The 15637-nt window shown below is 49.7% G+C and overlaps 2 protein-coding genes across 4 annotated transcripts in view; both read left to right on the forward strand.

The window, feature by feature from the left end:
- Positions 1–2298, forward strand: part of LOC309369085 (uncharacterized protein) — a 50948-nt gene extending 48650 nt beyond the window's left edge. For all 3 annotated transcript variants that reach the window (XM_081909723.1, XM_081909724.1, XM_081909725.1), the window contains one exon: positions 82–2298. In XM_081909723.1, coding sequence (XP_081765849.1) covers positions 82–1913 — 1832 coding nt within the window. In that variant the 3' untranslated portion in view covers positions 1914–2298. The remainder of the gene's footprint in view (positions 1–81) is intronic.
- LOC309369099 (uncharacterized protein) overlaps positions 1–15637 on the forward strand; it is a 99010-nt gene that overhangs the window by 25825 nt on the left and 57548 nt on the right. The gene's annotated exons all lie outside the window — the stretch shown is intronic.

Here is a 15637-nt window from a genome sequence, read left to right on the forward strand (position 1 = left end):
GGTAATGAACACACACCCAACTCGTTTCATTTCTTCTCCATTTGTTCCTGAGGCTCTAATCCCTTTTTGTCTCCATTGCAGATTCTGATGAATTGGAAATTGAGAGCAAAGGTGACCACGATAAAATCCCCAGGGAGGAGAAGCCACATAAAAATTTGGAGTGTGGAGAAAGCTGCAGCCAGAGCTCCCATTCCACTTCCCATCAACAAAATCTCATTGGAAAGAAACTCTATCAGTGCATGGAATGTGGAAAAAGCTTCAGGAAGAGCTCCTCCCTTACTTCCCATCAAAGAATTCATACAGGGGAGAAACCCTATCAGTGCATGGAATGTGGAAAAAGCTTCAGGAAGAGCTCCTCCCTTACTTCCCATCAAAGAATTCATACAGGGGAGAAACCCTATCAGTGTGTGGAATGTGGAAAGAGCTTCATTCACAACCACAGTTTCACTTTCCATCAAAGAATTCATACAGGGGGAAAACCCTATCAGTGCGTGGAATGTGGAAAGAGCTTCACTGATAGCTCCCATCTCACTTCCCATCAAAGCATTCATACAGGGGAGAAACCCTATCAGTGCGTGGAATGTGGAAAGAGCTTCACTCATAGCTCCAATTTCACTAAGCATCAGAGACATCATACAGGGGGAAAACCCTATCAGTGTGTGGAATGTGGAAAGAGCTTCACATGCAGCTCCTCTCTCACTTCCCATCACAGAATTCATACAGGGGAGAAACCCTATCAGTGCATGGAATGTGGAAAGAGCTTCACTGATAGCTCCTCTCTCACTTCCCATCACAGAATTCATACAGGGGAGAAACCCTATCAGTGCATGGAATGTGGAAAGAGCTTCAGTCAGAGAGCCAATCTTACTTCCCATCAAATAGTTCATACAGGGGAGAAACCCTATCAGTGTGCAGAATGTGGAAAGAGCTTCTGTAAGAAGCAAAATCTCACTTCCCATCAAAGAATTCATACAGGGGAGAAACCCTATCAGTGCATGGAATGTGGAAAGAGCTTCACTGATAGCTCCTCTCTCACTTCCCATCACAGAATTCATACAGGGGAGAAACCCTATCAGTGCGTGGAATGTGGAAAGAGCTTCACTCATAGCTCCAATTTCACTAAGCATCAGAGACATCATACAGGGGAAAAACCCTATCAGTGCATGGAATGTGGAAAGAGCTTCACATGTAGCTCCAATCTCACTTCCCATCACAGAATTCATACAGGGGAGAAACCCTATCAGTGCATGGAATGTGGAAAGAGCTTCAGTCAGAGGGCCAATCTTACTTCCCATCAAATAGTTCATACAGGGGAGAAAACCTATCAGTGTGCAGAATGTGGAAAGAGCTTCTGTCAGAAGCAAAATCTCACTTCCCATCAAAGAATTCATACAGGGGAGAAACCCTATCAGTGTGTGGAATGTGGAAAGAGCTTCATTCACAACGACAGTCTCACTTTCCATCACAGAATTCATACAGGGGAGAAACCCTATCAGTGTGTGGAATGTGGAAAGAGCTTCAGGAGGAGATTCTCCCTTACTTCCCATCAAAGAATTCATACAGGGGAAAAACCCTATCAGTGTGAGGAATGTGGAAAGAGCTTCACATGTATCTCCTCTCTCACTTCCCATCAAAGAATTCATACAGGGGAAAAACCCTATCAGTGCGTGGAATGTGGAAAGAGCTTCACATGTATCTCCTCTCTCACTTCCCATCAAAGAATTCATACAGGGGAGAAACCCTATCAGTGTGGGGAATGTGGAAAGAGCTTCACTCAGAGCTCCTCTCTCACTTCCCATCACAGAATTCATACAGGGGAGAAACCCTATCAGTGCGTGGAATGTGGAAAGAGCTTCAGGAAGAGCTCCTCCCTTACTTCTCATCAAAGAATTCATACAGGGGAGAAACCCTAGCAGTGTGTGGAATGTGGAAAGAGCTTCACATGTAGCTCCAATCTCACTTCCCATCAAAGAATTCATACAGGGGAGAAACCCTAGCAGTGTGTGGAATGTGGAAAGAGCTTCAGTCAGAGTGCCAATCTTACTTCTCATCAAAGAATCCATAGAATGGTCAGAAAAACCATTATACAGCTTTAGGAGCCAGGCAAATCTGCACCTTTTTAAGCAGGCTTTTGGCTAATTCACATCTAATGCCCTTTTAATATGTGGTGTTTTTTATCTTTTTTAAAATTTTGTAACCATCCTGAGACCTGTGGGTGTAGGGAATAGGCGCCAACTCTTAAAGGCCTAGTGGTCTTTGCCACACCCCCAATAAAATATTTAAGGATGCCACCCCCCAGATTTTGGTGTGTTTTTTTCAAACAGAACCTTTTATTCTTCTGCAACATGTCATACAACTTCTCTTTCAATTTGCCCTCTTAAAAAATAAAAAAACAAACACAGAAAGGTCATGAGGAAAACAAAATACAAGGAGATACAAACGTGGACAGGTCCCATCTTTGTGGGCAAAATGGAAAAGATGCTTTGAAGCAGGCTTTCCCACACTTGGGTCCCCAGCAGCTCCTGGACTACAGTTTCCATCATCCCTCCCCATTGGTTCTGCTAGCTAGGGATGATGGGAGTTGTAGTCCAAAAACATCTGGAGACCCAAGTTTGCTTTATAGGGAAAGTAGGCTAGCCCTGTGACACCCTCTGCTGGACAAAAGCACTGCCCCAGAATGTGAACCACCCCCAGTACTGCTAACTGGAATTAATAGAGCACAAAACTGAAGCTTGATCGGCACTTCAACCTCTAGTCAGCTTCTAGGTGCTTTCTGCACCACCTAGAGTACCCACAGAATTGTGGCTTCTACCGACAACACACATAGGAGAACAAATGAAAGACAAAGACAAGGGGCAGGAAAAAACCTGGAAAGGGCCATACCAAATGGACATCCGTTGTGAAGAGGTCACTTTCCCCACTGCTGAACAATGCCACAGGTAGAGGAGATGGAATGCTAGAAGTGTCTCTGGGGCAAGGGGAGCTGCTGGGAAATTGAAGTATGGGCTCAAAGTATTACTTTTTCAAAAGGTTGCTGCTATAATAGGCATTGCCATTCTAATGGCATGCATGCTGTGAAACAAGAGCAGTCAAGTACAACATTCCTAGAGTGAACATGTTTACACATGGGGAGGGATGTTTGTCCAGCCAGCAGGTAAACTTCCTGTTTCCTTCTGGGCCGAGACAGACTTCCTCTGCATGTAACTAGAGGTGGGTGTGGCCTCACCTGTGCAGGTAATGACAAAAGCACAGGGCAGGGCAGCCATCTCTCTCTTTCACCACATGCATCGAAGACACAACATCTACTAAGCCAGAGATGCCCTCTTGGCTTCCAGCTAAGAGAGGAAAAAGGGACTGTCTTCTTAAGGGATAGACTCCAAGTGTATGTTACTTCATTAAGCTAAGTCTGCCTTCTGGGATCTGATTGTGAACAGAATGTGAGTAAACTCTTTTTATATTTTTGTAAAAGACTGTGTCGTCTCTTCTATTTTATGAGGGAATAAGGGGAAAATACCTGAACAGTTATTATAGAGGCTTTAGCGAGCCTGAGCAAAGGCAGACGCTGCAAATTTAAAATAAAAGGGAATGTTACTCTGCTGATATTGTGGAAGTTGTTAACACAAGTTGGATAAGGATATACTCTGACAACATATCCTTTCCTGCACCCCTGAACATTCCCACACATGCATCGTATGATGGATTGTGCAAGGCAGGACGTACCTGGCCCCCCACCAATATTTTATCCAAGTCAGCACCACTGGGTCATGTGGTTTCCAAATTAAAGACATAAATCTCCTTCCTTTGCACAGGTTCCAGCTTGTCAATATCCTCATTTATGCTTTAAAAAATTTATTTGCCCTTCATCTGAAGTTTTTACAATATAAACATACAGGATGAAAGCATGGCTTTCTCAATAAGAATAAGAATAAGAATAATTTATTATTTATACCCCGCCCATCTGGCTGGGCCTCCCCAGCCACTCTTGGCGGCTTCCATAAAAACCAATGATACAGTAAAATCACATGTTAAAAACTTCCCTGAACAGGGCTGCCTTAAGATGTCTTCTGAATGTCAGGTAGTTGTTTATTGCTTTGACATCAGCTGGAAGGGCGTTCCACAGGGCGGGCGCCACTACCGAGAAGGCCCTCTGCCTGGTTCCCTGTAGCTTTGCTTCTCGCAATGAGGGAACCGCCAGAAGGCATTCGGCGCTGGACCTCAGCGTCCGGGCAGAATGATGGGGGTGGAGACACTCCTTCAGGTATACTGGACCGAGGCCGTTTAGGGCTTTAAAGGTCAGCACCAACACTTTGAATTGTGCTCGGAAACGTACTGGGAGCCAATGTAGGTCTTTCAAGACCGGTGTTATATGGTCTTGGCAGCCGCCCCCAGTCACCAGTCTAGCTGCCGCATTCTGGATTAGTTGTAGCTTCCGAATCACCTTCAAAGGTAGCCCCATGTAGAGTGCATTGCAGTAGTCCAAGCAAGAGATAACCAGAGCATGCACCACTCTGGCGAGACAGTCCGCAGACAGATAGGGTCTCAGCCTACGTACCAGATGGAGCTGGTAAACAGCTGCCCTGGACACAGATTTGACCTGTGCCTCCATGGACAGCTATGAGTGCAAAATGACTCCCAGGCTGCGCACCTGGTCCTTCAGGGACACAGTTACCCCATTCAGGACCAAGGAATCCTCCACACCTGCCCGCCTCCTGTCCCCCAAAAACAGTGCTTCTGTCTTGTCAGGATTCAACCTCAATCTGTTAGCCGCCATCCATCCTCCAACCGCCTCCAGACACTCACACAGGACCTTCACTGGTTCTGATTTGAAAGAGAGGTAGAGCTGGGTATCATCCGCATACTGATGAGAGGACGGAACCCTGAGGCACCCCACAAGTGAGAGCCCAGGGGTCAAAAACAAGACAAGCCAGAGAAATCTCTCCTTTTCTTTTCTTGGATGGAGTTACAAACTTCGTTGATCAGTGGACTGTTGTGGAAATAGTGCATCTCGATTTCAGTAAGGCTTTTGACAGAGTCCTCTGTGATATTTATGAGAGGAAGGTGGTAAAATGAGACTGAATGAGGTAACTGTTAGGTGGATTTGACAGACCGAACCCAAAGAGGACTCCTTCATGGTTCCTCCTCATCCTGGGAAAAGTGAAGGAACTGAAGGGATGCTCCTCACATTTGAAGACGACACCAAACTGATCATAATGGCACCCTCTCCCTTCTTCAGCAACAGACAGGGAGACAAAGAACAGTGCAAAAGCACAGCAGAGCGGAAGAGATAAGACTGACTTCTGTTCTTACACTTCCCAAGCCTAGGAAAGTAAACAGGGGCATGTGACATACTAGCAACAGGGTGCTCCCCCACACGCAGGAGAGAGGAGGAGGACCCCGAGCAATGCATGAAAGCCCCTATATAGACATTTTTAATTGCCCACCCTGGAGTCCAAGACCACCCCCAGAAACATCATACATACATCATAGAAGAGGTGTAGCCCAAGGACCCCCCCCCAGATACATCATACCCACATCACAGAAAAGACTGTCAGCCCCCTCCCTGTCAGTCTATATCTTTGGAAATAGATAGCTGTGGCCACTCTGGTGTCTTTTGTTGTTGTTGCTGCAGGTAATAAATAGCCTTGTGGTCAGGAGGAATTGGGCGGAGGGTTTTTCATCATTGGGTCTCCGTTGACATCTGTAGAAAGGATACCCTGTAAGCGGGAGGGTGGGGCAGGACTTTTGGGACTTAAAGAGACAGTTGCAAAGGGAAGAGATAAAAGCCAAAAAGGAGAGAATCTCCTTCAGTAACTTTTAATGGGTGGCTAAGGCCCACCACCTGGAACCCAGGACACAGCGGCCACCTCAGGGATCCTTCAACAAAATCAAGGTGTGAACCCTTAGGGAGAGCTGAGCACATCAAATTTGTGTTGTTAAACTATAACCTAAAGCTAGAACATGGAACCGTAAACTTAATGGGGCTCAGAAGGCAGTAGATATAATAATAACCCAGCCTGAGAGCCCACGCATAAGAGATCTTAGCTTCTCTATAAATGAAGAAGAAAAAGAGAAGAAGAAGAGTTTGGATTTGATATCCCGCCTTTCACTCCCCTTCAGGAGTCTCAAAGCGGCTAACAATCTCCTTTCCCTTCCTCCCCCACAACAAACACTCTGTGAGGTGAGTGGGGCTGAGAGACTTCAGAGAAGTGTGACTGGCCCAAGGTCACCCAGCAGCTGCATGTGGAGGAGCGGAGACGTGAACCCGGTTCCCCAGATTACGAGACTACTGCTCTTAACCACTACACCACACTGGCTCTCTGAAATGAATAAGAGATGTACTCCAAGATTTAGATTTAAAGGGTTTGTGTTTACATTGGCTTCAGCATCCACAGACTATGTTCTTAAGTGCACATAGTTTTTAATTTTTAAATCTAAGGAAGCCATGTTGGGCCTTATCAATCTTAAACAGGACAAAAATGAGAATGAAGTGTGCAAATGTTTGTTATTTGAGAGAGGCTCCAAAGAGTCTTCCTCTGAGTGGGACAGAGGGGAGTTTGCAGTTTCCTGCCCCCAGAAGGAAGAGCTGATTATTGTCCTTTGTTCCAGACCATGCTGAATCCACTCCCATATGCAAGTTCTTTGTGATCTTGATGGTCTTCTGTCTAGGACCATCAGGGTTGGCATAGCAACTCGGCAGGGCTCCTGTGTATGTGCTGGTATGCTCAAGGGATTATGGCTGCCCTCTTTCAAACCTTCCCCATTTTGTAGTCCTTCCTTCATGGAGTAAAATAAAAGTGGAACAGTGGAAATCTGATGTATGGTTGATTTTCTATGAATTTATAACAGAAGCGTAGCGTATGTAGTGTGTGAGTGTGTGTGTGTGACGTTTGTACAAACTGAATGATTGGGGGGTTCCTGCGACAATAATAATATATAGAAGAGTATTGTTTATGTGAATGCACAGCCGGTTACGTCTTGTGTGTTTGTACATTCAAGGAACAGCATTCCTGACCCAGATGTTCACAGGAAGTCCTTAAGATGATTCCCCTTTCAAACAGGATATGTGAACCTGGGCCAGTAGGGTCCTCCTCTCCGGCAGACGGACAACCCCTCCCCCAAAGCCGCTCCCTCCCCCACTTCCCCATCACTCATCAGGATGGCTTTGGCCGTCTCCTGCTTGGAGCAGTTCAGGGTTCAGAGCCCCCTGAGCTGAGCTATCTGGCAACCAGGATCACCTCCGGCAGCTACAGCTGATCTCCCTCCAGCAGATGAAAGGCAAAAGTCAGGCTGTCAGTTCCTCACAAAGGGAGGGTCTCTCCACATCCGAGAGTGCAGAGTGGGGGGGCAAGGAGGGCAGGTCTGAGTCCCTGCTCTGGTTCTCTCCAATACTCACCTGTGGGGGAGGGATGTGCAACCGCAGCACATCTGCAAAGAGAAGGACATGGGGGCAGGTGAGTCCATCCCTGAGCACCTGGCAAGGCTATTCCAAGAGTTTCCTCCTGGACTCCAAGCCTTACTGCAGGGGAGGAGGGACATCCCAAGCCTTGGGGGCCAATCCTGGCCTCCTTCAACCAGAATGTGGCTCCCCAGGCCAGGGGTAGGCAAACTAAGGCCTGGGGGCCAGATGCGGAATCGGCTTCTCAATCGGGCCCACAAACGATTCAGGAATCAGTGTGTTTTCAGATTGGTAGAATGTGTCCTTTTATTTAAAATGCATCTCTGGGTTATTTGTGGGGTATAGGAATTTGTTGATCCCCCCCCAAAAAAATATAGTCTGGCCCCCCACATGGTCTGAGGGACGGTGGACCGCCTCATGGCTGAGAAAGGTTGCTGCCCCCTGCCCCAGGCTAACAAGATGGTCAATATCCGGTTCCACTCCATCCTTTTAAAATTGAAATATCAAAACAGATCCCAGCTTTCAGAGCATGTAAACCACATGAGTGGAAAGACCCCTGTGCCACTCACAGAAATAGGACTGTACTTCCTTCTCCCACCTTTAAACGTCTTCGTAATGAAACCGAATCGACCCAAGTCTGCCTTCCTCCACTAACCTGAACTTCGCTCTTCAAGCCAAAAGACAACACTTCCCCGTCCCCGGGCGAAACCCCCTGGCCTTTCATGGGTAGAGCCGCCACCACGCCAGTGGCATGTACCTCACGGGGACTGACTGAGCGGCCGGCCGAGATGCTTTGAGCCTCGGACACTTGGCGGGTTCTGAAATGGTCATGCAGGTCAGATTCACGATGCTGACGGGCTGGATTCGCTCCTTGCTGCTTTTGCTCCAGTTTTCGCGCTGCTTCTCCGCTCGCTTCTTAGTCGGTCTATCTTTTCACCCGCGACCCGTGCGTAGCCCTCCGACCCCACCGGGCGCGCCAGGCCATCCACGCATTGCCGCCTCGCCGAAGAAGCCACTGCCGGACGCCTTTGAAAGAGCTGAAATCACGCGCAGGGTTCGGGCTGGGCTTGCGTTGCTTTGGGTCACTTTCATTTGGATCTCCTTCGGACCGCTAGCGAGCTCTCTTTTTGCCTCCGCGAGCTCTCTTTTTCGGCTCCGACCAGCAGATCGCGGCCACCAGCCAACGGGCTCCTGGCCTCGTGGTGACCAGGCTCTTGCCTGATTTTTTTTTTCCGTGTTCAGAGCTGAAATCGCTGGGGGGTTTTGATTTTTAGGGTTGTTTTCGCTGCTTCTTCCCTGTTGCCGCTGGCGGAAGCGTATTCAGAGCGTGCAACAACATCGGCGTGGAAACGGCGCTCGAGGTGCTTTATCTCGGCATCCCCTTACCTTCCCCGGGCGCCTGCCTGCCGCTTCCTGGGCGGCTAAGCACCCTCCGTCTGAGGTGGTAACGTATTGGGGAGCACTGCCCGGGGGCTGGATTTGTTTCGGGCGGCCCAATTGGGTTAATTGTTTAACGGCCTGCGGGACTGTCCCCCTTTCTTGTAATCTAGTTTAATTTTTATTAAGCGGGCCTAGGTTACACGGCACAGCGTCTCTCGCTGTAGGCCCACGTGTGTGCCCCACCTGTGTGTTAGGGGATTGACCAAGGCGGCCATTTTAAGTGTGGCAATTCCCCGCCTCAGGTTTGTCTTGCGCAGCGTTCTTCGGGCCTAAATTCCCTCACGAGAAGCCGAACGGAGGAAAAAAGGGGCAGCGGCGCGTTAGGGCTACCGCTGACTGATTCGAGCTGTTATATCAATTTTTCGCTTGCCAGGGTGGCACGACGCAGCGTCGCCATTCTGAGTAAACCACGTGGTTCCTCGGCTACGGGGATTATCGGCGCCATCTTGGGAGAGGCTAATAGACTCCACCCCTAGCTTATCGGCTTCAATTTCTCATTGCGCTTTAATTATAAGAACTGTTACAGGAAAAATCCGAGGGCTCCCTTGGACAAACGAAGACACCAACCAGAGCAAGTTCAGAGCAAAACGGCAGCCTGTAGGCCTGGTCTTTATTGAAGAAAAGACTGTCGCGACAGGGCTCCCACTGTCCACGAGGTGAAACAAGATGGAAGCCCCGAACAATGGATGACCCTAACTTTTATTAACCACTAATCCCCTTGACTACACCCCCAGAATTACATCATATTTACATCATGATTTTATTAAGGAACGGGAGGAGTTGAGGAGGAGTTTCCTAGGTAATCCGAGCAGCCTGACACCTGGCAGTGACCTCCTCTCCCCCCTCCTCATAAGTCATTCCCAGAAACAAAGGAAAGGGCGAAGTCTTCCTGCCCCCTGAGGGGAATCCGGCCAGAGTCCTTTATTCGGAGTCGTGTGGAATACACTACCGTATGCAGTCTATTGTGTTTCTGATGGCATGTTGTCTGAGCCCTCCCGATGGCTATCAAGGTTGTCCCGCCATCCGGAGAAGGGCAGCTTGGTACGTGACTGCGCGGTTCAGGGATTATGGCCGATCAATCCCAGTCCACCCCCCTTTGATAGTCCTTGTAATATGCAGTGTAATAAAAGTGGTCCGGTGAAAATCCATAGTACGGCTGATTTTTGGTGAATTTATAAAGAATACAGTCACTGAAGTTCAAAGCAGTTTCCCTTTTCGGAAACAACTTGCAACATTTTGATTAGATCAGTCGCGGTTCAGTGAACTCGGAAACAATGAATTGAGAGCTGTCAAAAGGTGAGGGAACAGACGCTCGCGGCCTGCAGTACCAGCGTGGCCGCCGCAAGGGGCGCTGTTCGGTAACGCTGATTGGTTAACGCGGTTGCTGGTTGACCTAGAGTTCAGTCGTCCGGTCTACTCTCAATAAGGATAGGGCAGCGTGGAGCGCTAAAGCAGAGAGCTGTCAAACCAGCACTTCCTTATTTACGGAAGGCTTTGAAGAGGTGGCCCTCTAAAGGGACACCTCTCAGGTCAGGAAGGGGAGACGCGTGTACATGTGGATGTGGTGCTTGTGCAGTACGTGTTCCTGGGGTGGGGGGGTGTGATTTCCGGCGACAGTTCCCCCCTTCGGAGATAAGATTGCGAGGGTAGGGAAGCCGCGCAATCCTTTTCTCCGCACAAATTAGTAAAAGTCATACCTAGGGTTCAGATTCTGGAAGTCCTCCAGGGGTCCCATTTCAATGGAGTTCGGTTGGGTCTCTGGTGCCGGTGGTCTGTAGGTGGTGGCCGATCGCGGGCGGGGGGTTGGAAGACAAGAGTCGCAAGTTTGACAGCACATCGGGAAACAGTGGACTGCGCAGCAGAAGACAGCAATGCAGATGGTTACGGTGATGAGGATCAGGAGTCCATTTCCTAGGAGTTGTTTTAGCCAGCCAGACCCAGGCAGCCAGCTCCACAATTGGACATCTGAGAGTCCTTCATGCTGGATGTCTTTAAGTCCGTCCGCTAGTTTGTGGATGTTGTTAAGGTGTCCGGTAATGTTGAGGGTCTGGTCGGACACGTGTGTGCAGCACTCGGTTCCGACGAGGGCACAAACGCCTCCCGTCGAGGCGAGGACGTAGTCCAAAGCAAGGCGGTTCTGAATCGAAGTCTGCCTGACTTCCGTTAATTCTGTCAGGATAGCTTGGGTAGCCGCATTGGACTCTTCCATGAAATTTAACAGGATGTCTGTTAGTTTAAGGATGTCTACGTGGTTGGAGCCGGCTCCATACGCGGGGAAAAGAGCCCGGCCATAAGTTTCACTATTAGCTGCTACGTCGGAGAGTTGCGATAAGTCTTTTGCCCTTTTATTGCGCCTTCTTCCTGAGGGTAGATCTTGGGTGACCCGGACTCCAGGCAAAATCAGACCGAGGTAACAGGTGCCGCGGGAGTGGGGGCTGGCCCATACATAGCCGCGGTGGCCACAAACCCAGAACAAGCCCTGTAGGCATGAGTCTATGCGCCCGGTGAGGAAGGCACGGAAAAAGCACTGGGAGACAGGGGAGGGTGTCCAGGAGTCGGGTAAGGTCATGACGCGTTTCCATGCAGACATGAGGTTGGGCTGGGTAGAGGGGTTGCCTCGGTGCCATAGGGTAATCTTCCCGTTCAAAGAAATATCAATGACGTACTTACAGGTACTCTCGCCTATGACCTTGTCATTTCCGCTGAATTTCCGGCAAAGGTCGCCTGTTGTGGGTCCAGTTAGGTAGATGTACTGGTGAGTCAGGTTCACGGCAGTCAGGTTCCAGGATTGCACGTCAGCGGAGAGATGTTGTTGTAGGGTGAGAGGTACCCCAAGAAATGGTATGCCACTGTGGAGGTGCGAGGGGGCGTTGGCACAGATCCAACACTCTGTGGTGGTTGTCTGTTTTGCAATTTGAGAGATCAGTTTCACGTAGGTGTTGGAATGCCAAGTGGACAGAAAGTCATTATTTTGAGGGTTTTCGGATATCGACAGTTCCCCCCTTAGTCGAGGTGCGGTGCCGGGGGGGTGAAGGGGGTCTTGACGAAGTAGGTAGGTGAGGTTTGTGGCGAGGCCTCCACACCTTTGGGGTCCGGTAGTGTCCCATTCTGTTGATGGTGTAACGGAGTAATGCCAGCCCTCGAGGTACGCTTTCCCGTCCCAATCGGAGGCGAGTCCGATGTCCCAGACGCAGCAGTACCGTCGGAGGCATACTCCTTGTAAGATGGTTTGGCGTGGAGTGGTGTCTACTCGTTGGCAGTAAAACCCATGAATTAGGTGGTTTGTGGGGTGATTTCGGTCAGTATAAACTGAGTCACCGCCTCCATTGTTTAGAAGTGTCCAGTTTAGAGTTTGTTCGGGTGTGCCATCAGAAAAGAGTACATAAGACCCATTGTGGCAGCGGGCTCGATTCCAAGGTCCGTCTTTGGTAAGGGTGAGTCTGCCCAGGAGGGTGTAGGTGGGCGAGCGAATAAACAGTTCCCAAGTTTGGTGAGTGTTGAGGATTGGTAGTATGGCATGTCGAAGGAGGACGCGGGTTTCGGGCAAGCAGAAATCAAAATCTCCTAGGCGGTCTGGTGTCCCCCTTTTTACCATGTCAACAATTCCAAAGTCCAGATATTTGTATTCCATTTGTAATCCAGGGCAATGGCTGTGTGTTGTTATGGTGTGTTGAGAAAGGGCGGAGGTAATGGAAATGGAAAAGATAAGTAAGGTGGGTATGGCAGTTGTCATTTTTGAGGTGGTGTGAAGCGCGGTTCAGAGTTGTCAAACTGCGGAGCTGTCAAACTGCGGAGCTGTCAAACTGCCGAGCTGTCAAACTGCCGAGCTGTCAAATGCGGAGCTGTCAAACCGCGTGTGTTTTACGAAGTTTGAGGCGAATTGGGGGTTGGCCGTCCTGGTTGGTTGCTGGGATGATCTCAGAGGTCCAATGTGCAGATGTGTGGGGTGTGCCGGGTCCGGTCTGTTGGGCTCGATTCGTGCCCCGAGCTGGTCCGGTCTGTTGGGCTCGATTCGTGCCCCGAGCTGGTCCGGTCTGTTGGGCTCGATTCGTGCCCCGATCTGGTCCGGTCTGTTGGGCTCGATTCGTGCCCCGAGCTGGTCCGGTCTGTTGGGCCTCTTCAGTGGTATCGCCGTCGTCTGCTGGTCGGCCTGGGATGTGGTAGGGTGACCCGTCCGGAGTGAGTTCGGGTGGCGAGGTCGGCTTACAGCGGGTGTGATGCAACCAGGCTGTCTTTTCCGCTACCTTAACAGAAGTTGGAGTGGTTAAAAGTACTTGGTAGGGGCCCTCCCAGGTGGGCTGTAGGGGTACCTTGTGGTAGGTTTTAGCTAGTATCCAGTCCCCCGGTTGGTACGGGTGGATGTTCTCATCTAGGGGAATGTTTTGGCTTGAGGCAGCATATCTGTGGAGACGAATGAGTTGCCTCTGGAGCTCTATCACGTATCGTGTTAATTCTGACTCGCCTACTTCTAGTCCGGATGTTGGGAACTGGGTGTTATATACGGGGGAGGGTCTCCCAAAGAGTAATTCATAGGGGGATAAGTTTAGGTTCCCACGGGGGCATGCTCTGAGATTATGTAAGACTAAGGGGAGGGCATTGATCCACTTGATTCCGGAATCTTTACAGAGTTTTCCTAGTTGTGATTTCAGCTGTTGATTCATTCTTTCAACTTGACCTGATGATGGGGGATGGTACGGAGTGTGTAATTTCCATTTTATCCCTAGAGCTCTAGCGACTTTCTGTACTATCTCTGAGGTGAAATGGGAGCCTCTGTCGCTGTCTAGGTGCCGTGGGACCCCGAAGCGTGGTATTATGTCCTGTAGTAGGGCTTTTGCGACCATTTGGGCATTAGCCCGCCGAGCTGGGAGGCATTCCACCCATCCGGTCAGTTGATCAATGATGACGAGGGCATGTTTGTAGCCCTGGCAGGGGGGCAAATCTATAAAGTCAACTTGAAGACTCTCAAAAGGAACAAAAGCCCACGGTCGAGCTCCTGGCGGACATCTGGCGGTATGCTTTGGATTAAAGGTTTGGCAAGTGTGGCAGTTTTTGACTGCTGTCTTTGCGGCAAGGGCTAGTCCTGGGGCATACCAGCAGCGTTGGACTGAGTCTATAAGCTTGTCCCTTCCCCAGTGGGTGCACTGATGTAGAACTCTTACGTGTTTGGGCACCCATAGTCTAGGCATTATGAGCCTCTTGTCGGGGAGGTACCAGACGCCATCTTTAAGAACGGCTCCGTGTTCTTCCCACCCTTTCTTCTCTTCTGGGGTGGCCGTTTTATACATTAGGTCAAAATCTACGTCAGACGGAACTTGGGGTCCCTGGAATTCGTTTTCGGGAGACGGCGGTTGGAGGGCTGCCTCCTGCGCCATGCGGTCAGCAGAGCGATTCCCCACAGATACTGGGTCTTTTCCCTTGGTGTGCGCTTTACAGTGGACCACTGCTATTTCTTCGGGAAGGTGTATTGCATTCATAAGACGTTGTACTAGGGGTGCATGGGCAATTTTAGTGCCTGCTGCGGTGAGAAAACCCCTCTGCAACCAGATTTGTCCGGTAGCGTGAACTAGACCGAAACAGTATTTGGAATCTGTGTAAATTGTGACCCTCTTTCCTGCTGCCAGTTCACATGCCCGGATTAAGGCGATGAGTTCGGCCGCTTGGGCACTATATTTGGCAGGTATAGGGCGTGCTTCCAGGGTGTCAGTGTCACTAACAACTGCATATCCGCTTTTCCGTTCACCTCCTACCATTTTTGAGCTCCCATCTGTGTACAGTATAAGGTCAGGGCTAGTCAGGGGTAGGTAGTCAAGGTCCTCCCGCGGTCTTTCAGTATGGCGGACTACCTGGGAACAATCATGATGTGGGGTGCCATCGTCAGGGAGGGGCAAGAGAGTAGCCGGATTGAGAGAGTTTACTCTTTTTATGGTGACATTAGACGGGCTTAAGAGGATGGCTTCATATCTATTCAACCTTTGTATCGTGAACCGCTGGCAACCTTGTAAGCTAAGAAGAGTGGCCACAGCATGGGGCACATTTACGGTCAGTTCATGTCCTAAAACAGTTTCTTGTGCCTTTTCTAGGAGTAATGCTGCAGCTGCCACTGCTCTAAGGCACCCCACGTTTCCCAGCACAGTTGTGTCTAGCTGAAGGCTGTAGTATGCAACGGGTCTGTTCCTTCCCTGGAAGGGTTGGGTAAGGACGCCAGAGGCTACCCCTTTATTTTCGTGGACGAAGAGGGAGAAGGGTAGTCTATAGTCAGGAAGTCCGAGGGCGGGCGAGGACCTCAGTTCACGTTTGATGGATTCGAAGGCTTCAAGCCCTTCAGCGGTCCATTGTAATTGGTCTGGGGCACTATCATGTGTCATCTCAGTGAGTGGGCGGGTGAATTCTCCATAACGGGGGATCCATGCTCTGCAAAATCCACTCATTCCGATGAAGCCTCTAAGCTGCCTTTTGGTTTTGGGAAGGGGTAGTCTTGTTATAGCTTCGATCCTATCGGTGGTGAGGGCACGGGTACCCTCTCCAAGAATGTGGCCAAGGTATTTCACCTCCTTTTGGCAGTATTGTATCTTCTTTGGGGATACCTTGTGTCCTTTATGAGCTAATATCGTCAGGAGAGCTATAGTATCCGATTTACAGGATTCCAAGTCCCTCCCACAAAGTAGGATGTCATCTACGTAAAGCCTGAGGGTGGAGCCTCCCGGAAGGTTCACATCAAGAAGGTCTTGGTACAATATGGAAGAGAAAATTGCTGGGGACTCTACGTATCCCTGGGGTAACCGGGTCCACGTTAATTGGCCG

This window comes from Podarcis melisellensis (genome assembly GCF_964234715.1).
Source record: "Podarcis melisellensis genome assembly, chromosome: 4".
Classification (NCBI taxonomy): domain Eukaryota; kingdom Metazoa; phylum Chordata; class Lepidosauria; order Squamata; family Lacertidae; genus Podarcis; species Podarcis melisellensis.